We start from the raw sequence: 27,850 nt of genomic DNA, 5'->3' as shown, positions 1-27,850 counted from the left end.
TTCACTGTATTAAAATGTGTGACATTTTATTTGAGTTACTAAGAAATATCCTGGATTTAGAACTTCTGGATCTTCTTCACTTATAAAGCTGAGTCTATTCTTTACTATATTGTAGTTTTTACTTTAGGGCTTTGGTACATTTTATTTAATAAAAAGGGAAAATGCCAACAGTGAAAATAGAATAGAAGATTTCAAGCACAAGAGCATAGCATGGTTATGTTCAGGGCAAGTGAAGGGTCCCCTTCATTGGGATTCAATGACTGAAAATTATGAAGATATCAAAAGTGCAAGAAGCCATAGGAAATATTTTTCCTCAATGGCAAAGATGACGCAAGTAGAATGGTTAAGAAGAAAGGCTTATGGGCTTTAATTCCCCAGCTGATGTTCAACGCTTTATTTAGTTCTCATCTGGATTTTAAACTTTTGCTTGAAAAACAATTTCATATCAATTTCCATTTCTTTGGAAAGCTCCCATATGTAATTTGTTGATAACATCTCTGAAAAGCAGATTTAATGATATTGCCCAGCTGCTGCTCCAGATCCTATAGGGTAGAGGAGGCCACAAGGGTCTAAGACATCTGTATTGTCTCAGAATGTCAGGACGGTACGGATGCTGCAATAGGAAAGAAGAGACATTGTGTTAACATTTAGACAACCCACATGCTTTCATGTGAGAGTCCAAGGAGCATTTGAGGTGACTTAGTGAAAATCCATCTGTGTTTCCAGCCGTGCTATTCCTATCCCTATGCATTTGGAGCAAGTCAAGTAAAACACAAGTTCATGTTTTTTGGTTTTCTCTTGTGTTTTCTTCAACTTTAAGCTCACTCATAACATTCTGAGTATGCCTGTCGTTTAGATTTTAATTCTACATTAGCATCTTCAAAAAATCATTTTTGAGTGTCCATGTTCCTGGTATGATAAAGAATATAAAACAACAACAGATAATAACATGCAGTAAGTTCTTATTTGTCACATACTTCAAGCATTTTTTTCACTTAAATCTCAACCTAAACAATGACACTAAAAGTGGGTTTTCACATTATTTCTCTTTTAGAGATTATAAAAACTGATACTTAGAAAGATTTGTAACTTGCTCTGGTCACACATCTGGTATAGAGTGTTGGGATTCAAACCCAAATATAAATATGCACAAACTATAAGATGATAGGTAACTTGCCTGAAAGGACTGATAACTTAAAAGTTAGGACCATGCTGGAAGTTTAATAGACCTTTGATACAGAGATGTTTAAGGATTCTTAGAAGTAGAGAATCAAGTTGATTTGTATTAATTCTAGAGTACTTCATTCTTGTGAAGATTAGAAATATAACATTTACACTAGAACTAGTGCCCTTTCTATAAACCAACTTTTGATGAATACTTTAAAGAAAAGATGGTCTTTGCGAATCTGAGAATTTTATATGTGTGTGTGTGTGTGTGTGTGTGTGTGTGTATACAAATATAAGAAAAATATATGTACATAATTTAGAGAATACAGCACAGAAGAAGCAGGTAAAAATATCTGTGATCTTACAACTTCAGAGTAATCATGATCAATGATTTCTTGAATTCTATCAACTTTTTTCTAGACACAGATACATTTTTTACTATCCTTTTTGAAAATTTGGGATCATCTTGTAAATGCAATTTATATGTTTTATTTTGTGAGTCTAAAATTAAATTATGAGAATTTGCCAATAAATTCATTTTTTTCATTTCTAATGGTTGGAATTTATTCAATCATATTCTTAATGTTGGACTTTTCAAATGTTTCTAAATATTGCTATTACAGATAACAAGTAAACATGCTTAAACATATATGTATGTTTCAGATGATTATTTCTATAGATTTCTAGAAATGGTATTGCTGGGACAAAGGATCCAGTTTTTTTTTTTTTTTTTGGAGGTTTCTGGCACAAATCACCAAATTGCTTCCCTAAAAGGATGTATCAATTACTATTGGTGCCCTAGTCACCTTATTCTTACCAATATTAATTATTACAATTTTTAATCTTTGCTTATTGATAGAATTTATTTTATTTAAACATGCATATTACTATATGACATTCTTATAAAGTGAATTAGGCATGCTTAATGACTTCTTTTGTTGCTCAACACTGTCCTCTGGTTTCGGTCATCTATGTTTGCCATCACCTTATCAGTTCTATGATGATGATGAGTCAATGACAATAATGATGAAAATGATAACTAACCTTTGATGATGACTGTTTTCCATATATATGTGTATATATATGTACTCTTGAGGGGCGGTGTGGTTTAATAGAAAGTGAATAGATTTGCTAGCAATGAGATCTGCCTTTGAATTTTGGCTCCCCTTCCTGTCACCTGATGATTTTGACCAAGTCATGTCTTCTTTGCTTTTTGGTTTTCTCCTCTCTAAGATAGTGAGATTGAGACTGACACTGAGCATTGCCTGGGAATCACATGAGTCAATGCATGTAAGACACTTAGCGGAACAGCTGGTGCTCTGTCAGTGCTAGTTTCTTTCCATCCTCGAGAATATATATTGGATAAAATATCTAGTATAATAGTTTTGTGAGTGCCAAAGAAACACTATTTAAAATTGAAAACGTCATGAAATTAAGTGTGGGATAGCAGAAACATCTCAGACTTTGGAGCTAGAACATCTGAGACTTTGGAGCTAGCAGAGGTTAGATATAACAGCCTGCTTCCAGTTATGGTTCACATAAATGCCAGTAACACAGTTCATTATATTAGGTGATTGTTAAGAGTAAGTGTTAGAGGTAGTGAAGGAATGTGTTCTCTTTCCAGGTCCACAAGGGAACATAGTTTTAGGGGCAAGAACTTCCCAGTGCCATGCCCTCCTCCCATCTCTCTCCACCCGGGAGATATAATGGTCTCTCTTTTAATTTTCTCAGGCACGGGAAGAATCAAAAAGTCAATCACTCCAGTGGAAGTTCTTAGGAACTCCTTTCATTGACCAGAGGTCTTGAAGAAGGTGGGAGTTCCTCCCAGGTTAAAAGTCCCCTTGTTCCACACCCCTTTGGATTCTATGTTTGAATCCCCTTCCACAAACTCTCTCGTGGAAGCTGTCTTTCTCTCTCCTGGATTTTCCCTCTGGAGTCTCCTTCCACACATTTTCTCTCTCTCTCATGTGGAAGTTTTCTCTTCTTTTTTTTTCTTTCTCCATCTAAAATAAATTCACTTTCTGCAAAAACTCTGTTTGGGGTCCGGTATTTACTTTGTGAGTGCACCTGGCCCCCTCTCTCATTCTTGAGCAAGCAGGAGACCAAGAACCTTGGAGAAACGTCCTCTCAGGGGAGCTGAGGGCACCCTTGAACCCCAACATTTTGGAGAGCCAGCCAGAAGGGGGATACAGCCAAGAAAGGGGTACAGCCAGAGAAGAAAACTTCTAACTGTAAGTGAAACAACCCCATTCTGTCCTGTTTCTTTAAGAACATCTGAAGTGGCCTCAGCCAGGCAGGGCTGCGGGGAACTGGAGCAGCAGCGTCCAGCTTTGGGGGCACAGCCCAGCCTGCCTTAAGCAGTGTGGCCCAGCCAGAATTAAAAGCTCAGTTTTTTTCCTCCAAGCTCTCTCTCTCTGCTTTCCCTCTCTTGGCTTTCTTTCTCTGTCTCTCTTTTCCTCTCCTTCTTGGCTGTTTCTCTGGGCAAAAGCCTGTGGGAGAAGGGACAGGCAAATGCTATGTGCAGTTACCCGGGGTAGACCCGGGCACGTGCGGGTGCAGCGGGGCGTTTGGCTCCCGTGCAGGGAGGAGCAGGGGAGCACCTCCCCTAGGCCTTTTGCTCATTGTCGGCTGGGAACAGCTCAGCACCGGGGGCAAGCCCAAGTGTGTGCAGCAAGCTGCAGCCACCAGCACTGCTGGCCAAGAGAAAAGCAACGGGGAAGGGACTCAGTGTGTCCTGGCCAGGCACAGAGGCTCTAAATGCTATAACTTCCCTGAACACTCCTGCCACCCGTGCTAAGCAGAGGGGCTGCACTTGAAAAAGCAAAGCTGGGAAGTGCTTTTGCTGGCTGCTCTTGGTCCTGAAGGCAGGGCCTGCATGAAACTGCGGAACCAGGCTGTTAAAAACTGCAGTCAGGGATGGAACAAGGGAACTTCCCCTGGGGCATTCGCCTGCCAGCCACGGGTCCCTGTGTGGGCCACGGTCCAGGGTGCGCGCATGGTCCTGGCATCACGGCAGAACAAAACAAGGGGCAGGTCTTCCCCTCCAGCACACAGCAGGGTGGTGCAGAGGCCTGGCTTTTAAACTGACAGAGGCAAGCTACTTTTTTTTTCTCTCCCTACTGAGAGAAGGGAAATGGCTGCTGGCTGTCAGCTTCACCTGGGACACCACCTCAGGGTGCAGCATTCTAATTCAAAATGTGGCTTAAGAAAGCTTTCTGCCTTCCCCTAATGCAAGTGGCCTGTTAGCACAGTTGGTTAAGGTGTAGGGCTGGCAAGTGTGAGTTTGCTGGTTCAAATCCCTGGTGAAGACAGTCTTGAGTTAGGAAAACCTCTTGGGAAATTTAGAAACTAAAGGCTTTGGGACTTTGTGTTTTGTGTGTAATTTGTCCTGCCTAGGATTTGCTCTTTTTCTACAGCAGAACTTTTCCATCCAGAAGATCATAGTTAAGCCAGTTCCAGGGCCCAAATAAGGCAAGTCTCACAACCTTAAGGGCATTTTCCTACAATGAAAGATGGGTTAGGGAAGAGGAGGCCCAGGTCCTGAGGGTATTGTTCCATCCTCAGCCACACCTGACCTGCCTTCTTTGAACTGTGTGCTCTAATGGCCTCTCCCAAGAAGTTCACCCTTCTAGGGCAGTTTTATAAGTTGGCCTGTGTAAATTGGACTTTTGCTGGGGAATGTTGGTACCCATCTCCTGAGCATCACTGGCCTCGTCAAGGGCTCATTGGTATGTGACTACCCACCTGAATAGCCCCTGTCATTCTATGCCTCTATGGTAGTCACTGGAGGTCCTGCAGACAGTGAGCATGAGTCCTATGATGCTGGTAGGTCATGATTCGAATCCACTACATAGGAGGCCCTCTGATAAGATGGATCACACATCTTGGGCACATGAAATTTCAGGGTACTGACTGAAAGATGTTTCATTTCAGTACCCATTTTACCTAAGGGATGCCTTAGGTCGAAGTGGCTGTAATTTCTTTAACCAGGGGTACGGTCATCCCTTGTGTTCGATTTCAGATGGATGCTTCTATTCCCAAGCTCAAGTCCCCATTACAGTGTATACTGGAAAATTGGGACCAATTTAGCATGCAATCTTTGAGGAAGAAGCAGCTCATTTTTCTCTGCCAAACAGCGTGGCCAAATTAACCTCTGCCAAGTGGAAAACCTAGCCCCCAAAGGGAAGGGAAGAAAACCCAACAGCTTTCCTTGAGCAACTGTGGGAGGCTTTAAGAAATTATACTCCTCTGTCACCAGACTCCATTGAAGGTCAGTTAATACTAAAGGACAAGTTTATTACTCAATCAGCAGCAGATATCAGGAGGAAGCTTCAAAAGCTGGCCTTGGGGCCAGAGCAGAGTCTAAAATCATTACTGAATCAGGTAACCTTGGTGTTTTATAATAGAGACCAGGAAGGACAGGCTGAAAGGAACAGGAGAAATCAGAGAAAGGTTGCTGCCTTAGTCATGGCTTTCAGGCAAGCAGACCCCAGGGGCTCAAATGAGGGAAAGGTTAGGGTTAGCTGCCAGTCTGGCAGAGCTTGTTACCAGTGCAGTCTGAAGGGACATTTTATAAGAAATTGCCCTCAGAGGAATGGACCACCATCCCATCCACACCCATTGTGCCAAGGGAATCACTGTCCCAGGGGACGAAGGTTCTCAGGGCCTGAGTGTCTGACCAGATGATCCAATGGCAGGACTGAGGATGCCTGGAGCAAGTGCCAGCATGAGCCATCACCCTTACAGAGACCCAAGTAAAGCTGACCATAGAGGTCCAGGAAGTTCATCTTCTCCTGGACACTCGCATGGCCTTCTCAATATTTCTCTCCTGCCCTGGAGACTTGGTGCTTGTTAATTCTCTTCCCTCAGATTCTCCCTCTCCAGGCCCATCCTGGGAAGGACCATTTTTGGTCATTCTGTCTACCCCAATGGCAGTTAAGGTGGTAGGAATTGACTCATGGATTCATCACACTTGGCTGAAGCTTTGGACACCTCCTGAAAAGTCATAGACCCTCCACTCTGCAGCCTGAAGTTCCAGGAGACAACCCTTCATACACCAGTGAGCCATTAGAAGATCTACATCTGCTTTTCCAACAAGATACTCAGGAAAGTAACCATGCAGAAGTTTAATTTATATCCTGGCATTAACAGAACTATAACCCTCAACTTTACTATCTCTCAAACTCTGATTATCCTTTTCATAGTCTTTTTCTAGGAAAACACTGCTATTTTGTAAACCAGTCAAGTATTGTTTTGAACGCAGAACTCAGGAATCAATCAAACACAGGGCTAAAAATTTTCAAGAAACATTACTGTGAAGCTTGTTTAACAACTGACTGTCCTGGCTCTATTCTCTCCTAGGCTTGTTTATAACCATTCTACATTTGTTGGCCTCTGGGCCTCTTGTCTTTAACCACCTTGTCACATTCATTTCTTATATAACCGTAAGGTCACAAGTAATCCTGCCACTGGAACCCCAGATGTCCTTGGCTTGTGGGCTCTATCATAGACCTCAGGATCAATCTGCACCCCTAAAAGGATCCCCTCTGGGGGAAACCTCAGTTTCAGGGCCTCTTCTATGCCCCATTTCAGCAGGAAGTAGTTAAAGAGAGATTGACACCCCTGTTCCAATAGAAGTTAAACTTTCCTGTTCAGAGTGGGGAATGAGGGAATGTGTTGTCTTTCCGGGTCCACAAAGGGGCATAGTTTTAAGGGCAAGAACTTCCCAGCGCCATGCCCCCCTCTCATCTCTCTCCATCTGGGAGATTTAACGGTCTCCCTTTTAATTTTCGTGGGCACAGGAAGAATAAAAAAGTCAATCATTCCAGCGAAAGTTCTTAGGAACTCCTTTCGTTGGCCAGAGGTCTTGGAAAAGGTGGGGGTTCCTCCCAGGTTAAAAGTCCCCTTGTTTCACACCCCTTTGCAGTCCATGTTTGAATCCTCTTCCACGAACTCTCTTGTGGAAGTTGTCTTTCTCTTTCCTGGATTTTCTTTCTGGAATCCCTTTCCACACATACTCTCTCTCTCGTGTGGAAGTTTTCTCTCTTCTTCTCCATTTTTCCCCTTTCTCTATCTAAAATAAATTTGCTTTCTGCAAAAACTCTGTTTGGGGTCTGGTATGTACTTCGTGAGTGCACCTGGTACCCGCTCTCATTCTTTAGCAAGCAGGAGACCAAGAACCTTGGAGAAACATCCTCTCAGGGGAGCTGAGGGCACCCCTGAACCCCTGAACCCCAACAGTAGGAAATAGAATTGGCTTATTTTTCTAAGGCTTAGAGATAATGTAAGATAAACATTTATAATAGGGTTTAGTACCTGTCTTTTACCACAACTTTTCTTTGTACATTTTTTATAAACTACAATAAAAAGAAAAAGGAAAATCTAGTAATACCTACTTAGAAAACAATCCAAATGTAGTCTCACCTACTCCCATAATGAAAATACTAAAGTAGTCCTGAAAATAATTAGATGTCACCCTTATCTGGATGACAGGCAGAGGTGTAAATGATTCCACGTTATAATTATGGTTCTTCAACTAAACTTTTTTTTAAGGGGGTAGGTGCCAAAGTGAGTGTTCTCTTTTAAATAAGGCTGAGTGACTCTAATCATTCGGATTTGCTGTAATCAACATAATTTGGCTTCAGCAGAATAGAAAATGCAAAACAACTGTATTTTAGCTTCTCACAGTATGATCTTACCTGTGCTCCATGCAAAGACTGAACTGGTAATGGAAAACCAAGTTACTCTAATTTTTCTCATCCTTCCACCCTTTCATCTCTGCTAGACAACCCCCTACTGTAGAATACAAAGCCAAACAAAAAAACAACTTAAAATCTACCTCTTTCCAGAGCGAAGCAGGTCAAATCCTTCATTTATTTTTTCAAAAGGTAAAACATTGGTTATTAATGCATCTAGGGAAAACTTCTTAGCCATAAAACCAGCCACAAGTTTGGGGACAGATTCTTTACTCTTAAAGCCTGAAAAGAAGACAATATCATTGTTAGAGTCAACCAAGGTAAGTGGGAGAATTGAAGAGAAGATTTTTCAAATAAATGAAAGTTTAGAAAAGGTGCTGCATTCCAGACTGCTGTAACCGAGGCTAATAAGAGATAGAGTACTTCAGTATGCTTTTACCATGCTTTGACTTAAGAAAAATCACAGATACACAAGGGTCCTTAGTTATTCTCTCTCACATAGAGAAATTATAGTACAGATGTTATGCCCAAAGTTAAGGAGCAAATTCATCAGTTTTCTAGATTTGCATGTAGATGATTTATTGTTATAGATTTCCATGGCCTACTAGAAATTTCTTTGCCTTATGCAGTCACAAGTACAAAAAGAGGTGGATATGAAAGATTCTGGTTAATAGTGACATCAGAAAAGTCTATCTTGGGGTTGTGCATGGTGGCTCATGCCTGTAATCACAGCATATTGGGAGGCCGAGGCAGGCAGATTGTTTAAGGCCAAGAGTTCGAGATCAACTTGGCCAACATGGTGAAACCTCATCTCTACCAAAAAAAATTAGCTGGGCACTGTGGTGCACATCTGTAATCCCAGCTACTTGTGAGGCTGAAACAGAAGAATCACTTGAACCTGGAAGGTGGAGGTTGCAGTGAGCCAGGATTGTGCCACTGCACTCCAGCTTGGGCAACAGAGTGAGACTTGGTCTCCAAAAAAAAAAAAAAAAAAAAAGTTCTACATTAGTTCCACGTCAGATTGATTTGGAGACTATAGATAAAAAAGAAATTTTAATATATTTTTGATTTTGTTGCTTTTCAAAACCTTGTCTTGTCACTCATAAAAGGGAAGAAATTCTGAGGTTAATGAGAATTTGGCTCTGAAGCCTAACTACATACCTCCAAAAATAGCTCCTTTCCAGGTGCGTCCAGTCAGCAGCAGCATAGGGTTCATTGAGAGGTTTTGGGCATCAGGAGGTACCCCTACAACGACACTTGTGCCACATGCCTCATGACAACATAACAGGGAAGCCATCTGCAATACAGTGAATGTTTAGCATCCTTAATTTGGAGTGGTATAGTTCCTACTCACAATGCACAATATCATGTAATAGGGCTTAACTGGATTTTGAGTGTGTAGAGGAAAGAGATCATGTCTTTTGCTCCTTCATTCCCCTCCCCCCCCTTTTTTTTTTTTTTTGAGATGGAATTTCGCTCTCGTTACCCAGGCTGGAGTGCAATGGCGCGATCTCGGCTCACTGCAGCCTCCACCTCCTGGGTTCAGGCAATTCTCCTGCCCCAGCCTCCTGAGTAGCTGGGATTACAGGCACGCGCCACCATGCCTAGCCAATTTTTGTCTTTTTAGTAGAGACGGGGTTTCACCATGTTGACCAGGATGGTCTCGATCTCTTGACCTCGTGATCCACCCGCCTCGGCCTCCCAAAGTGCTGGGATTACAGGCGTGAGCCACCGCGCCCGGCCCCCCCCTTTTTTATGCATAGGATATTCCTGTCGATTCAGGAAATGCCCAGAAAATGGTTTTTGAATGAAAGAATGGATGGATAAATTGATGTGCACTTAGTTCTTCCTAAAAAAGGAATAAAGAGGCAAACATCATTACAAACATACATAAAGTCTGGTTCCTTACACAAGCATACATAATTTTTAGGCAATCTATGAATTAGTTAATTCATTTTTCATTGATTTATTAAGTAGGTATTTTGAACCCAATATTTTTTTATTTGTTTTGAGACAGAGTCTCACTCTGTCACCCAGGCTGGATTGCAGTGGCGTGATCTCAGCTCACTGCAACCTCCTCCTCCCAGGTTCAAGTGATTCTCTTGCCTCAGCCTCTTGAGTAGCTGGGATTACAGGCACACACCACCATGCCCGGCTACTTTTTGTATTTTTAGTAGAAACAGAATTTCACCATGTTGGTCAGGCTGGTCTCAAACTCCTGACCTCAGGTCGTCTGCCCACCTCTGCCTCCCAAAGTGCTGGGATTACAGGTGTGAACCATCGTGCCCAGCCTTAACCCAGTTCTTTCAATCAGATATGTTGATGGTGAACAAGATAAGCATTCACCAAAATTTGTCTCTTGTCCACTTGATAGTCTCCCTTTTTTTAACATATTCCTGTTCTACTGTCCATTTCTCAAATGAACATGTTTTAAACATTGTTTTTACCTCCCCAAATGTATACCAGTTTTACATGAAATTACATTGGTTATTTGGGAATCTCAAAAGACAGCTCATAAAGTCTTTTCTAGTCATCTTTTAAACATGTTCTGTAGTTAGAAAGTGGTTTAGAATCCCCCCAAGGCATGTAATGATTAGTTTTTTGATTTTGGATTCTGACTTTTGCAAGCCCAGACATCCTCAAAACATGTGCCTGTCAGACATTTGGTGTCTTGAGATGAGATACATTCCAGATCCACCTGAAAAAATGAATGAAAATATAGAAAACGTGCATAAGGAGAAAAGCTATAACCCTGGAAAAAGTTGGATTCTCCTCACTCTTTATTCCTCGGTGGCATTTGTCCCAGGTCAAGGCTGCTGAGAGCTTTGATCTCAGGGTGCTTCTCCCCATTACCCACACTGTTGGACCTTCTAGAAAATCTCAGCAATGGAAACTTGTTGGTCTCTGGAGACTTTTTCATCCATCTAGAATCCTAGATGTAGGATTCTAGAGAATTCTGGGTAGGTGAAATATAGCTAAAGATGTGTTTCCTGTTGCAATTGTATTTTGTAACTGTTTGAAAGTAACACCATGTAATAAGCCCAAGATGACGTAAGAACTGAAAGACTGGAAATAGTATTTCATATCAATAATGCCAGCTGAGGCTGGGCATGTTGCTCATGTCTGTACTCAGTATTTTTGGAGGGTGAGGTAGGAGAATAGCTTGAGCCCAGGCGGTTGAGGCTGCAGTGAGCTATAAACACTGTGCTCCAGCCTGGGTGACACAGTTAGACCCTGTCTCAAAAAAAAAAAAAAAAAAGGCAGCTGACATTTATTTGGAGCTTAACACATGAAACATGACAGGTTGTACTGCGTGAGGTATTTTGTATGCATTGTCTCATGTATTTCATAAACAATGCCAGGAGATATGTAGCTCTTAACTTTTGTGGGTGGTAAAATCTGTTGACTTTTTAAAGGCCTCTGTCCAAGTAGTATTGGGTGCTAGCTATGTGCCAGCACTGTCCAGTTTCTGTGATAAAATATAATGGTGCATTAAAGCAGTCACTTTCCTTATGGCATATCCTCTTTAATTAAAATAGCAGTTGGTCTAAAATTGCGCATTACTTTTGACTGAAAAATAGTATGTAAAAAAGTTTGGAATTTATTAGTAACATACACAAATTATTAAAATATTTTTGTTAAGAATGTAGAAGAAAAATAAAACTTTTTAATTTGAGAAATGAATTTGTATTATTTATATTTACTTAAGTTTGCCTTTTTAACTAAAAAATAATAAAGTATATCTGTAGTGGCTCTGTGAAGAAAAACAAGTCCTTTTTCTTTTCTCAAGAGAAAATATGACTTAAGACGTTTGCTTAGCTGATTGAATGGAAGATTTCTCATAACAATAAATTAAATAAGCCAGGTAACAAACAGATGATGGGAAATTTCCATTCATCACTAAAAATAGCATCTATAAATAGTACATATATTCTGCTGCCTAAATGCATCCTCCATGTTGCAGAAGCAGAAATCTCAGGGCACGTTATGGTACATACCATGGTGTCAAGCCGACCGATTACTTCAAATGAAAAATCCACACCTCCATCAGTCATTTCCTTTAGCACCTCCTGGATGGGTTTCTTGTAGTCTTGAGGGTTGATGCATTCAGTGGCACCCAACTCTTTGGCCTTTGCAAATTTGTCCTTGTTGATGTCCACTGCAATGATCCTGGCCGCTCCGGCTGCTTTACATCCCATAACAACAGATAGGCCGACCCCTCCCAGACCAAACACAGCACAGGTAGAGCCTGGGGTGACCTGCGTTTTCAGAAAATGCAAAAATGGATTAAGTAATGATTGTTAGAAATTGCTTAAGCTTTATAAAGTGATATGCCTTGGTGTTTATCAAGAGCTACTCAGACTCTTCTGTCCAACCTGTTATCGAAACCTCTTTCGACTTGAGATGCTTCATGTTTAAATTCAAAACGTTACACTAGTTGAATGGTTCACAAATTGCTGCATATTAGATTCACCTGGGAAGCTTTAAAAACTATCCCATTGTCAAAGTCACAACCCATGCCAATTAAATCAGAATCTCTGCAGGTGGAACTCTGTCACCAGGTGACTCCAGTGGGAAGGTTAAGCTGGGAGCCAGGGGACTGGATGATCTTTGAGATCTAGATGGCAGTGATTATAATATTGAAGGGACTCTCAATTGCTGAAATCCATGATAGCTTCAGTATCTCATATATGCACAAAGGCAATATTTAGAAAATAAGTGGAAAGAGATCCTGCAGGGAAATGAAAAATATTCCACTTAAACCCTCAATAATTAACTCCTCTGTTCATTTATGTTCAGTGGTCATGACCAGTGTATCCCTGATTTAAAAAATACACTAGTGAACAACATATCAATGAAACATTAGTCTATATTTTAATAATAAAATCTATTGTTATGAGTATCCTCAGCTTCTGTTTATGCGTAGGCTCACTTAGACCACCTGTTAAAACAGATGAGGCAATTGAACAAAGGGAGTAAGTGCTAAAGTCACCAAAATTTGGAAAAGCTTCTCTCTAATTGGTTTAAATTGCCTAGGGGTTATTTATTAAACCTAGTGTCCCATAGTCAGCCTTCATTGTGGGTAACATGCTCTTCCTGTTCTAAATAATCTCATTCTTATGTTCCCTTAAGGGTGTCTATTCATTTATTTATTCATTCATTCATTCACCAAGTATTATTCAATACTGTGGAGGACAACACCACTTTCTACCTTAGTTAGAAAAATACAAGACTTGTGACTGTGATTTAAAAGTGCTAATGATTATGGACTGTGATTTAAGTTTCAGCAGGAGATTTGAGAAAGACATTTTAGCCTCACCTCTCATATTAAGCAGCAGTGAGATTTTGGGCAGATATCTTTTTATCTCTGAACCTCAGTTTCATAAAATAATGCATACTACTAGATTTTTCAGCCTACTCAGATGAGGAGACTTTAAAGAATTTCTGCTTGAAATTTACCACGTCTGATGTATATGTGTGTGTTCATGGCAGGGAAGATAGTTTTAGCAGTGAGATGGCATAATGATGAATTACACATCCCTGAAGCTTCATTATTTTCTTCTAAGAATCCACAGAGTGGGTGAGCCTTGGTTGGAGGTACATCAGGTAAGACTTTGGACTCTACTGTTGATCCTAATTCTGGGAGGAGAGGATCCACAGACTAAATGCTCCTCAAGAGCAATCGGTTCATTTCATTAACTTTTGCTGTCAGAGCCCAGCAGAACCTACAGTGCCTGAGGCATGTGTAGCTGTTAATGGTTGTATGAATTACTACATGATTTAGTTTTCAGACCTAAAATTTCATGATCCCATAAACAGCAAATTCAGAAGAAAAATTATTGAAAATGACATCCTTATATTTTCTTAATTCAACGTTTTATCTGTGATAAACAGGTGAAATTTCTAGCATGTGCTCTCAATTCTTTCTGGGCCATTTTTCTACTCTTAATCAACACTCCAAATCTCTAAAAATAATCTTTGATTCTTGTGAGAAAGTGCTTCCTTTTTGGTTCCTGACAGTCTGCTTGTAACCGGTTTTATCACCCATTATCATTCTTACCTTGGCAACTTTGACTGCAGACCCATAACCAGTTGAAAATCCACAGCCAATGAGGCAGACTTTCTCCAGGGGCGAGGCTGCATCAATTTTGGCCACTGCACTCTCATCCACCACCGTGTACTGGGAGAAGGTGCTGACACCGAGGAAGTGGTGGATGGGCTTCCCTTTGCAGGTGAATCTACTGGTGCCATCCTGCAGGGTCCCCCGAGGATTGCTGAGACTGGGCAGTGCAATACACAGACACACACACAGGCATGAGACAGGAACATAACTAATGTGCAAACTCAAAGTCTGTGCAAACAGAGCATCAGAAACCTACTCGTTTTTCAAGCAGTAGTTGCTTTCCGGGTTTTTACAAATTCTGCATTTTCCGCACTGAGGAGTAAACAGCGGGATGACTTTATCACCTGGAGAGGAATAAATCAAATTCTTTTACAATATCTATCAATAAATTAATAGAGCAAAAACTTAAAGCTTACATGTATAGATTAGAATCATGTGTCTGAAAAGTCTCCATGAAATATATCCAATCACAACTATGTCATTTGTCACTGCCTGCCAAGGCATTGTTTTTTAGTTTGGGTTTATAAGTGCCTGAAGATTTCTAAATAGAAAATGCAAATGTGGAAAACAACATGGATTAAAAAAATTACTTCTACTGTATTAACAAACTTTTACTGAGAGCACTAATTTCTCCTAGAGGCTTTGCAAATATAATTTCTGTAATCCTCAGCTAATTAAATCTTAATTAAATATTCTTCCTATAAGTATAATTATAAATTTTAGTTGAAAGTAGTCTATTATATTTCCAGTAGATGTCGGGAAGATGTGGAATTTTGGAACAAGTCTTGCCTTTTGAAAGTGACTATGCTTATCTTTATTATAAAATGAATGGTTTCAAAAAAAGATCTCAGTTCTTTTTTGAGGAAAACTAACAAAAATAGGACAAAAAGGAATTACAGAAATTCATCTGAAAATCTCAACTCTCCAAAATAAGGCACTTTCTTTTAGGATAAGAATTGACTTTCAAATGTTTTTAGCTGATAATTTAAAAATGATCTATTTATGCTCTCATGCTGGAGAAAGGAGGTGTGAAAAATAAGGTTTTCATTTTGTTATTAATTTATTTCTAAGTAAAGAAAATAGTAAGAGCTAAAGCTCAAATTGGACAGTTTATTTTATTATTTTCTGTTCATAGTCTAAATTAGTATTTGGCAAGGGGCAGGTAGAATCCACTGACTAAAGTGATGCTTTAGAGTTAAAGGTAATTTTTATTTTTAATCACCTATGTTATCTGTTTCATAAGACCAAGAAAAATGATTGGTGCATAACATTCTATAGGCAAAGTTTGTGTAACAATGATGGTATGAAAATATCCTAGTTATTCATCCTTTACCTCTAAAAATGTTTGTATTAACACATAATAAGATTAGGCTAAAATAAATATTGAAGATAAAATAATTAGTAATCTGTAACTAATTGCATTTAAGGATGGCTAAAAGTAATAAGGAAGACATTGTTGATGGTGGATAGCTCCTGCTGTTTCTTTCATTTCCTTTCACCTAGACTGCTTCACTGAGTCCATTCTTGGAAAGAGAGACCATGTTGGAAGAGGAAATTTGTAAGGGGACTCCATAGGCCACCTAAGAAAAGATCATGTTTATTCAGCAATAGCCATGTAGCCTCCATTTTGTGAACTCAGCACAGAACAGTTTCCATACTTATGTCTTTTCCCTCCTCCCATTTCTAGTTGTCTGGTCCTGACAGAAGACAGTGTTCAGCAACATTAACACAGTAGTTATTAGATTATGAATTCCAGACTGGTAGGCACCGTGTCTCTTTTGATCCTCATACATCTCCAGGCTCTAAACTGTTGCCTGGCATCTAGTAGATTCTCAGTACATAATTGTTGGAGGGTAGAATACAAGCATGCCTGAAAGCACACATGCCTGAGTCAGGCAGGCACAGAGGGAAGGAGGAAACCCCTGAAGTCATGGCTGCCCTGTGACATTGTGCAAGCCTTTTCATCTCTCATTGCCTCTGTTTCCTCATCTGGGCTGAGTAATCTTGTGATGGTGAGCCAAGGTGTGTTCCCTGAGTGTGAATCCTGTACCTGGTTTGACTGTAGTCACCCCTTCTCCAACACTCTCCACGATGCCGGCTGCCTCATGGCCTAAAACCACAGGAAGTGGGGTCACCAGGGTGCCACTAACCACGTGGTCATCTGAACGACAGATTCCTACAGCCACCATCTACAGAATACAGAGAAAATGTTTAGAGAAGCATCCAAGGTGGCCAAATAGGAACAGCTCTGGGGTGCAGTTCCCAGCAAGAACAATGCAGAGAGTGAGTTCTTACTGCATTTCCAAATGAGTTTTCACTGCCCACAGACCAGGACATTCCTGGGCCAAAAAGCACCAAGAGCTTTTTGGCTCCAGCATGGCTGCTTCAGCTGGTGCTGTGGGTTGGCATAGAGAAACTCACACAAATCTGGGTGGCCATTTCAATGAGCGCCTGGAATGCCTGGGAGACAGAGCCACCCATTCAACTGAAAGGAAGGGGGCTGAGACAGGGAGCCAGGTGATCTGGTTTGGTGGGTACCACACCCACAAAACAAGCAATCTGAAATGCTCTGGATCGAGAGTTTCCCAGTAAGTGCAGCTGGACCCGGGATGGTGCAGCTCAGTGTGGGGAAGGGCATCCACCACTACCAGGGCAGTCTGCCAATACAGAGGCAGTTCTAACCACCTTAAGGAGGTTCACACAGCAGCTGGGCAGGGCCTGCAGGAGCTCAGCAATGCCTCTGCTGGCAGACTGTGACTAGACTATCTCCATGTGGGACAGGGCATCTATGAAAAAATGGAGCAGCAGTCAGGAATTTATAAATAAAGCCTGCCTTTCCTAGGACACAGCACCTGGGAAAAGAGGAGGTTATGAGTTCCACTGCAACAGACTTAAACGTACTTGCCCAGCAGCATGAAACAACAGAGCTCTGAGCACAGCACTTGAGCCCCTATAAGGGACAGACTGTCTCCTCAAGCAGCTCCCTGACTGCCATATACCCAAAGAGACACCTCATAAAGGAGAGCTCAGACTGACATTTGGCATGTACTCTTCTGGTATGAAGATAACAGAAGGAGAAACTGGCAACAACCCTTACTGTTCTGCAACCCCCGTGGGTGATCCCCAGGCAAGCAGGGTCTGGTGTGGACCTCCAGCAGTCCTGCAGCAGAGGGGCCTGACTGTTAGAAGGAAAACTAAGAAATGGAAAGAAATAGCTTTAACATCAACAAAAAGAATGTCCACTTAGAGACCCCATCTGAAGGTCACCAACTACAAAGACCACAGGTAGACAAAGCCAAGAAGATGGGAATAAACCAGTGCAAAAAGGATGAAAACACCAAAAACCAGAACACATCTCCTCCTCCAAAGGATCAGAACTCCTCACCAGCTAAGGAACAAAGCTGGAGAGAGAACGAATCTGATGAACTGATAGAAACAGGCTTCAGAAGGTGGGTAATAACAAATTTCTCAGAGCTAAAAGAACGTGTGCTAACCCAATGCAAAGAAACTAAGAAGCTTGAAAAAAATTTAGATGAAATGCTAACTAGAATAAACAGAGAAGAATATTAAGGACTTGATGGAACTGAGAAACACAGCACAAAAACTTCATGAAACATACATGAATTTCAATAGACAAATAGGCCAAGCAGAAGAAAGGATATCAGAGATTGAAGATCAACTAAATGAAATAAAACGAGAAGTCAAGATTAGAGAAAAAAGAGTGAAAAGAAATGAACAAAGCCTCCAAGAAATATGGGATTATGTGAAAAGACCTAATCTACGTTTGATAGGCGTACCTGAATGTGATGGAGAGAATGAATCCAAGCTGGAAAACACTCTTCAGGACATTATCCAGGAGAACTTCCCCAACCAAGCAAGGCAGGCCAACATTCACGTCCAGGAAATACAGAGAACACCACAAAAATATTCCTCAAGAAGAGCAACCCCAAGGCACATAATTGTCAGATTCACCAGGGTTGAAATGAAGAAAAAATTGCTAAGCACAGCCAGAGAGAAAGGTTGGGTCACTCACAAAGGGAAGCCCATCAGACTCACAACAGATCTGTTGACAGAAACCCTATAAACCAGAAGAGAGTGGGGGCCGATATCCAACATCCTTAAAGAAAAGAACTTTCAACCTAGAATTTCATATCCAGCCAAACTAAACTACATAAGTGAAGGAGAAAGAAAATTCTTTACGGACAAGCAATTGCTGAGAGATTTCATCAACACCAGGCCTGCCTTACAAGAGCTCCTGAAAGAAGCACTAAACAAGGAAAGGAACAACCAGAAGCAGCCACTCCAAAAATGTACCAAATGGTAAACACCATTGATACAATGAAGAAAATGCGTCAACTAATGGGCAAAACATCCAGCTAGCATAAAAAGAGGAAGATCAAATTCACACATAACAATATTAACCTTAAATGTAAATGGGCTAAATGCCCCAATCAAAAGACACAGACTGGCAAATTGGATAAAAAGTCAAGACCCATCAGTATGCTGTATTCAGTAAACCCATCTCAAATGCAAGGACACACATAGGCTAAAAATGAAGGGATGGAGGAAGATTTATTAAGCAAATGAAGAGCGAAAAAAAAAAGCAGGAGTTGCAATCCTAGTCTCTGATAAAATGGACTTTAAACCAACAAAGATCAAAAGAGACAAAGAAGAGCATTACATAATGGTAAAAGGATCAATGCATCAAGAAGGTCTAACAATCTTAAATATATATTCACACAATACAGGAGCACCCAGATACACAAAGCAAGTTCTTCATGACCTACGAAGAGACTTAGACTTCCACACAATAATAGTGGGAGACCTTAACACTCCACTTTCAATAGTAGACAGATCCACAAGACAGAAAATTAATAAGGATATCCAGGACTTGAACTCATACCTGGACCAAGTGGACCTAATAGACATCTACAGAAATCTCCATCACAAATCCACAGAATATACATTCTTCTCAGCACCACATTGCACCTACTCTAAAACTGACCACATAATTTGAAGTAAATCACGCCTCAGCAAATGCAAAAGAATGGAAATCATAACAAACAGTCTCTCAAACCAGAGGGCAATCAAATTAGAACTCAAGATTAAGAAGCTAACTCAGAAACACACAACTTCATGGAAACTGAACAACTGGTTCCTAAACGTTTACTGGATAAACAATTAAATGAAGGCAGAAATAAAGATGTTCTTTGAAACCAATGAGAACAAAGACACAATGTACCAGAATCTCTAGGACACATTTAAAGTAGTGTCTAGAGGGAAATTTAGCAACAAATGCCACATGAGATGTGAGGAAAGATCTAAAATCAAAACCTTATCATCAACATTGAAAAATCTAGAGGAGCAAGATTAAAAAAAGCTCAAAAGCTAGAAAAAGGCAAGAAATAACAAAGATCATAGCAGAACTGAAGGAGATAGAGACACAAAAAACCCTTCAAAAAATTAACAAATCCAGGAGCTGGTTTTTTGAAAAGATGAACAAAACAGACAGACTGCTAGCTAGATTAATAAAAAAGAAAAGGAAGAAGCATCAAATAGATGTTAAAAAAAAAAAAGAAACGATAAAGGGGACATCACCACCGATTCCACAGAAACACAAGCTACCATCAGAGATTACTACATAAACTCTATGCACATAAACCAGTAAACCTGCAAGAAATGGATAAATTTCTGGACACTTGCACCCTCCCAAGCCTAAACCATGAATAAGTTGAAACCTTGAACAGACCAATAACAAGGGCTGAATTTGAGACAGCAATTAATAGCCTACCAACAAAAAAAAGTCCAAGTCCAGACAGGTTCACAGTCAAATTCTACCAGACATACAAAGAGGAGCTGGTACCATTCCTTCTGAAACTATTCCAAACAATATAAAAAGAGGGAATCCTTATCAAATCATTCTATGAGACCAACATCATCCTGATACCAAAACCTGGTAGAGACTCAATAGAAAAGAAAACTTCAGGCCAATTTCCATGATCAACTTAGATGCAAAAATCTTCAATAGAATACTGCCAAACCGATTGCAACAGCACATCAAAAAGCTTATCCATTACCATCAAGTAGGCTTCATCCAGAGGTTGCAAGGCTGGTTCAACATACGCAAGTCTATAAACGTAATTCACCACATAAACAGAACCAAAGACAAAAAACCACATGATTATCTCAATTGATGCAGAGAAGGCGTTTGATAAAATTCAACAGCCCTTTATGCTAAAATCTCTCAATAAACTAGGTATCGAAGGACCATAGCTCAAAATAATAAAAAACCCTGGAAGAAAACCCAGGTAAAACCATTCAGGACATAGGCATAGGCAAGGACTTTATGACTAAAACACCAAAAGCATTGGCAGCAAAAGCCAAAATAGACAAATAGGGTCTAATTAAACTCCAGAGCTTCTGCACACCAAAAGAAACAATCATTAGAGTGAACCAGCAACCAACAGAATGGGAAAAAATTTTTGCAATCTACCCATCTGAGAAAGGACTTATATCCAGAATCTACAAAGAACTAAAACAGATTTACAAGAAACAAACAAACCAACCCATTCAAAAGTGGGCAAAGGATATGAACAGAGACTTTTCGAAAGAAGAAGTATATGAGGCCAAAAAATATGAGAAAATGCTCATCATCACTGGTCATTACAGAAATGCAAATCAAAACCATATTGAGCTACCATCTCACGCCAGTTAGAATGGTGATCATTAAAAAATCTGGAGACAACAGATGCTGGAGAGGATGTGGAGAAATAGGAACATTTTGCACTGTTGGTGGGAGTGTAAATTAGTTCAACCATTGTGGAAGACAGTGTGGTGATTCCTCAAGGACCTAGAAATAGAAATTCCATTTGACCCAGCCATCCCATTACTGCGTATATATCCAAAGGATTATAAATCCTTCTGTTATAATGACACATGTACATGAATGTTCACTGCAGCACTGTTTACAACAGGAAAGACTTGGGACCAACCCAAATGCCCATCAATGATAGACTGGACAGGGAAAATGTGGCACGATGGAATACTACGCAGTCATAAAAAATGATGAGTTCGTGTCCTTTGTAGGGACATGGATGAACCTGAAAACCATCATTCTCAGCAAACTGACACAAGAACAGAAAATCAAACACTGCATGTTCTCACTCATAGGCGGGTGTTGAACAATGAGAACACATGGACACAGGAAGGGGAGCATCACACACTAGGGTCTGTTGTGGGGGCCAGGGGAGGCACAGCAGGGGTATGGGGAGGTTGGGGAGGGATAACATGGGGAGAAATGCCAGACATAGGTGACAGGGAGATGGAGGCAACAAACCACATTGCCATCTATGTACCTATGCAACAATCCTGCATGATCTGCACAGGTACCCCAGAACCTAACGTACCATATATAAAAAAAAAAAGTAAAAAAAAAAAAAGAGAAGATGTTTAGATTCAGAAAAGATTATGACTGTCAGATGGACTTAACAAATTCAATTTTCTAAAATTGTTATTCTAACATGTTTTCAAGGGTTTTGCTGATAATCCCTCCAATCCCAAATATGAAATATTCTGCTTATCTCTAAAATCATTCAATCTAAATCCTTCCTCTATCTTTCTCCCTTGAATTTAACAATTTAGAATAATATGTGAAATAATTGGTCGTAAAATATTTGTCTTGCATAATATAGAAGAATGCAGAGTTAAAAGAAAAAGAAGTAGAAACTGAAAATTAATACCAAGAAAATATCTAATGCAAATTGATTTTGAGGTCTTGATATATATTCCTTTGTACAAACACATAAATTATTTTGTATTTTACTGGAATTATACCGCATGTACTGTTTTCTCACTTAAAAAAAATAACAACTTATACTTTCCTTGACAACAAATGTAATTCTATTTTCTGGATAATCACATAAAAATACCTCTTATTGGGTTTTGGATGTTTCTATTTTTAATATTATCTGAATTTTTAAAACTTTAAATACAAATGGAAAAAAATATTTCACCTTAATGCGAACTTCATGGGCCTTAGGAGGTGCCACTTCCACATCCTCAATGGAAAATGGTTTCTTTACCTCCCATAGCACAGCTGCTTTGCATTTGATTACCTAGAAAATCAAACAGAGAGATGGTGACAGTGTTTTCCCACTCTTGAAGTCAGAAATCGTGTCTTTTCATCTTTGTACATGCAACATTGAGTCCCATGTCTGGTACCTAACAAGTGTTGCATAGAAAGGAAGTCCTCTGGTTTATAAAGAGTATCTTTTTATAAAGCAGTAACATAAGGAAAGATAAACACAGTTAAGTGTAGTAAGGCACTGAGATAAAATGGAACATATTTATTTAGGCTTTTCTTTTGTTTTGTGTTTTTCACCAGAGATGTAATCCTGATATTTTCTAATGCTGTCCTGGAAGACACCTGTTCACCCACAACTATTGGCTGATACATGTTCTAACTCACCTTTATTTTGCTGACAGAGTCAGTGTATGTCTAAATAAAATACACTACTTTCTTGCTCAATTTTCTGCTTAGGCCAAAAGGATCTGACTCTACAAGAACAATTATACACTTATCTACTAAACGATACACAACCTACTTATACAAGTAGGATGATGTCTCGTTCTCTATTTGCCTATTGTCCTCTTTTAATTTTCTCTCTCCACTTCTGTGTGATACTTGTCTCCAACACCCATTTGAAATGCAGCTTTGGCAGCCTGTTTTGTTTTCTAATTTATATGTAGAGACTCCTTCCAGCTTAGATTTGAGCCAAAAATTACAGAGATTAGAGTTAGTGGTGATGGCGTGTGTGTGTGTGTGTGCGTGTGCGTGTGTGTGTGTGTGTGTGTGTACATTCAGACCACAGATACGTATTTCAAAACTGGAGAAACTGTGTATTTGAGTTCTAGCTAGTAAAGCTTATCCACAGATGTCCTTAAAAATAAAAGCTGATCACGTATTTCCACTGCGTGGCAGTGTACTGTTAAACTGTACAGTATATAAAGCATGTACAATTCACAGAGCTCTTTCTATTGAGAATCAACATAATTGCAAGTATGATAAAAATTCAATTGAAATTTCATCTCCTGCCAACTCATTTTTATTCTTCATTTGTCATATCCTTCAACTTTGCAGGATTTTCAGTGTGGTCCATGCCAAAATAAATATCAGAATACTTAAAAATAAAGTACTAATAGTAAGAGTTACTGATTATCAGCTGCCTATGATGTGACAGGTGCATTAATGGCTTATGCTGAGTGAGTTACCTGCATTATTTGTATTATTTTTATTTTTAAAATTTATTTTTAATTTCAAAAGTTTTGGGGGTGCAGGTGGCTTTTGATTACATGGATAAGCTCTTTAGTGGTGATTTCTGAGACTTCCTGCACCTGTAACCTGAGCAATGTACATTGTACCCAATGTGTGGTCTTTCATTCCTATTATATCATTCTTATGCCATTATATATTCTTATGCTTTTGCATAGAAATGCTTTGTTCACGATATCATTCTTATGTCTTTGCATCCTCATAGCTTAGCTCCCACTTATAAGTGAGACCATATGGTATTTATTTTCTACTCCTGAGTTACTTCACTTAGAATAATGACCTCCAGCTTCATCTAAGTTGCTGCAAAGGCCATTATTTTGTTCTATTATGTGGCCAAGTAGTATTCCGTGGTGTATATATATCACGTTCTCTTTATCCACTCATTGGTTGATGGGCACTTAGGTTGGTTCGATACTTTTGCAGTTGGAAATTGTGCTGTTGTGAACAACATGTATTATTTTTAAACCTAAAAAGGATGCTACCAGGACAGTATTATTGAATTATTGATCTTATTACAGCTTAAATAATTAAGGAGTAACTGACTCAGTGATTGAATAATTTTCCTGAAGTCTCAAAGCTGACTGTCCAGAGAATAAAGATCAGGCCGGGCACGACTGCTCACGCCCGTAATCGCAGCAATTTGGGAGGTCATGGAGGATGGATCACCTGAAGTCAGGAGTTTAAGAACAGCCTGACCAACATGATGAAACCTTGTCTCTACTAAAATTAGCCAGATATACTGGCATGTGCCTGTAATCCTAGCTACTTGGGAGGCTGAGGCAGGAGAATTGCTTGACCCGGGAGGTGGTGGTTGCAGTGAGCTGAGATGGCACTCCAACGAGCCTGGGCAATAGAAAGAGACTCTGTCTCCAAAAAAAAAAAAAAAAGATCAATCTAGCCTCATGTTTCCAGTACTCCATGGTAGTAAATAGCAAAATGTTAAATAGCAACAATAATAATATTTGCTAATATTTATTGACTCATTTTTATTTACCAGGTACTATTCTAAGTGCTTTTTACTATTAATTTATGAAATAGATATTAGTATTGTCACTATTTAGCATTTGAGGAAAATAAAATGCAGGATAGGTAAACATAAATGAAATGCTGTCAAAAAGCTAAGTTATTGACATTGCATCAAAGAGGGGAGGATTATTGATTTCATCAGTTATTATTTTTATTAGTATGATTGGTTTATACTTTTTCTCTATGAACTCATTATTTCTTTTAAGTCAAGTTTGGTTAATGACAAATTTAAATTTTCATTTTCCTAATTATTTTCTACGAGGAATGTAAATATTAATCAATAATGAATGGAGGTGAAATGAAGTGGTAGAAGAACAGTGGGCCACTCATGTAATTTCCAACTTTTCTTATTGAAGAGCTTGTTTTGTCACACAGCATAGAGAGAAGCCTCAGAACCTTTAAACTGAGTTATTATAGTGAGATATTTTACTGTGTGGTACACTCCTAACACAACAAATGGCTGGAAATAGTTGCACAGGTTTTTAAATTAGGCAATTAAAAATATCAATTGATTATATTGAATGAGCACATAGACTTCTGTGCACCTGTAAACACATTGAAAAAATAAGTATAATTTATGGAAGAAAAAAACAAATATCTGTGTTCTGAGTGCTAATAGGTGATTCAAATTGTATTATTATTTTTCTGTAAAATCATAGTGACTTTTATACGGGGAAGATACTGTTCCATAGGATTGCTGTGGAAATTGCCTGAATTGTGTCATAATGGGCCCCCTTTAATCAGAATTTGCATGTGGTAACTTGCTTAACCTTGATGATTCTAATGGTGTGAGAACAATGAGTGTTTTGTAAGATATTTTACAGTAAGGTTAAAAAGATATTTCAAAATCTTCTAACTCAAATTCCTCTCATAAAAGTTTTGTCATACTTACCTTTCTGGTGTTCACAAAAAATATGATTACAAATAATAACACATTTAAATTATGGCTTCTTAATATAAAGATAATTTCTGATTAAAGACTTTTCTGACTTTAGATTTACAAATCAGTCATGATTAGCTTGAAATAAATTGTCACTTTACTGCAAATTTATTTAATTTAGGAAATAAAGAATGGATACAGATTCTGTACATTCTTTTTGAAGATATTTAGGAATAGCTTATTTCCACTGTAGTTCAGTATACGTCACATATTGTAGCATATATTGCACATCATATTTCAGCATATAATTTCTAACTTAGATGTGAATTTTAAATTATTCATCAAATACTGTATTCATTTCTTTGTTCTATTGATGAGAATATATTTCCAACAGTAATATAGTTTTTGCTTACTTTTCCTGCTGTGCTCATGTTGTTTCTGTCTTCTCTGCAGATCAGGAGACGTGCCCCTGTGGATTTCTTCCCTGCTTAAGTGCATAAAGTGGGTATATTGCACAGATATTTATCTCGTTTGCCTGTATAACACCCAATTCCAATTCCACACGTGATCTAGGTTTTTAGGCCACACCCATCACATTATTCTCAGACATCAAATCATAAAGAAATGGGCACTGAACCAGCACTCAAAACCTTGACTTTTCCAATTTCAGATAAGATTTTGCTTTCATTAAGTTAAACATTAAGTTAAAGTGATAAATTTTATTCACTTTCTTTCTTCCTTACTCTCTTCCTCCTCTCTCAAATTTCTATTTCTCTTCTCTCAAATCCACAGGGGTCATTCAGAGTCCTCTTTTCCCTTTGTCTTCACTAAGCTGCAACTTTAAATCCAAGTGGTGCAGTTAGGAAGGAGGAGGAGTAAGGAAGGGATAAACGAAAGGCTTTGCAAGGCCTGAGGAAAAACACTGTAAGTGGCAAGGAGCTCAGAAGTCATATTGTTTAAATTTCTCATTTTATCGGCCAAATGACTTGGCAAAGCAATGTGGTTAATATTTATTTAAAGTATATTTGGATAGGAAAAATACAGGACTGTTTTCCTGAATGCATAAATAATCTAACATCTTTCAAACATTTTTGGGTTGAAGCAGGCTAAGGAGCAAAAAGTCTAAGCTTCTAGGCCTGAATATTTGATCTGTCCAATGGCTTCCCCCTGGCTGTTCTTGTGATAATGAGTGAGTCTCATAGGATCTGATAGTTTTACAAGCATCTGGCATTTCCCCTGCTGCACTCGCTGTGTCCTGTCACCCTGTTAAGAAGGTCCCTGTTTCTCCGTTTCCTTCCCCCCAGGACTGTAAGTTTCCTGAGGTCTCCCAAGCAATGCAGAACTGTGAGTCAATTAAACCTCTTTCCTTTATAGATTACACAGTATCGGGTATTTCTTCATAGTATCAGAAGAGACTAATACATTGTCTATAAATTGAAAATAGTTTTTTAAGTATGAAGAATCTATAGGGTTTTTCCATAGGATCATATTATTTTCGTTGATAATAATATTATATTACCAATAACGGCCAAAATGTATTGAGTAATTACTTTATTAAGTGCTTTACTTACATCTTTTAACTTAATTATTTTTAGGAAGACAGTATCATACATTACACTTTATGAAGAAACTGAGGATAAAAGAGGTTAAGCAAATGCCTCAGATACAATTCTAAGAGGTTTTCCCCAGAGTTCAAGTTCCTAACTAAGGAATAGTAATGATAATAACTACAGCTAATAATTAAGTGACACTTAATATATGCCAGGCACTGTTCTAAGTGCTTTATGTTAACTAACTCATTTAATCCTCAGATTAATCCTATGATGTGGGTACAAATATGATTCATTTTCACAGGTAAGGAAACCGTATCCCAGAACCAGGGCCCCCAGCTGGGCTGCGGGTGAATCAGAATTAGAAATCAGTCTTCCTGCCTCCAAAGTCTGTACTCCCGTCTGCTCACTGCTCTAGTTCCAGGACTTAGTAGAAATAGCAAGGAAGAAATAAAGAAATAAATTTTAAAGACAAATTTAAAGAACTTGTGATAAATCCAAAACAACTCCAAACATTTCTGCCTGAAGGAGTGGGAGGAAAGTAGCTTTATTCACTAAAATCACTAACAGGTTGATTTGAACATGTTAAATTTTAGGTAACTTTGAAATATGTTGAGTGAAAATTCCAGCTGAGTGCTGGGAAGCATGGGGATGTTGTATGCAATGCAAAATGACTCAATACATGGATTTGAGACCAATAATGTGAGAAGCGATAATTCCTAACTCTCAAAATGAATTGATTTTTTGAGAGAGAAATTTTAGAGGGAAGAGCAGTCTTCAAGAAAATTGATAGTAAAAAGTGAAGAGATGGAAATTTCATAAGGCAGAGTCATGAAGAGAAGAGAACTTTCTTTCTCTTGTCTGATTGCTCTAGTTAAGACTTCCAGTATTATGTTAGATAACAGTGGTGAAAATGGGTATCTTTGTCATGTTCCAGATTTAAGAGGAAACATTTTCAGTTTTTCTTCATACAGTATGACACTAGCTGTGGGTCTGTCATATATGGTTTTATTATGTTGTGGTATGCTCCCTTTATACTCAGTATTCTGAGCTGTTTTTTTTTTCTTTTTAATAATG

The 27,850-nt window shown here is 39.0% G+C and overlaps 1 protein-coding gene across 1 annotated transcript; it reads right to left on the bottom strand.

Annotated features, from left to right (window-relative positions):
• LOC116538954 (alcohol dehydrogenase 1C) lies at window positions 1–26,049 on the bottom strand. Its single transcript, XM_032261552.1, has 9 exons — window positions 25,637–26,049; window positions 21,999–22,100; window positions 16,037–16,175; window positions 14,243–14,330; window positions 13,924–14,143; window positions 11,861–12,121; window positions 9,024–9,159; window positions 8,006–8,144; window positions 1–613 (listed from the first exon to the last, which is right to left on the bottom strand). The coding sequence occupies exons 1-9, from the start codon at window positions 25,652–25,654 to the stop codon at window positions 589–591; spliced, it is 1,128 nt and encodes a 375-aa protein (XP_032117443.1). The 5' UTR covers window positions 25,655–26,049; the 3' UTR covers window positions 1–588.
• Between the last annotated feature and the right edge of the window lie 1,801 nt (window positions 26,050–27,850).

The sequence above is a fragment of the Sapajus apella genome, unplaced genomic scaffold (genome assembly GCF_009761245.1).
Source record: "Sapajus apella isolate SASKATOON/1434 unplaced genomic scaffold, GSC_monkey_1.0 scaffold124, whole genome shotgun sequence".
Lineage (NCBI taxonomy): Eukaryota > Metazoa > Chordata > Mammalia > Primates > Cebidae > Sapajus > Sapajus apella.
Note: the sequence above shows the minus strand (reverse complement) of the source record. Positions and strands in the feature narration are given on the sequence as shown.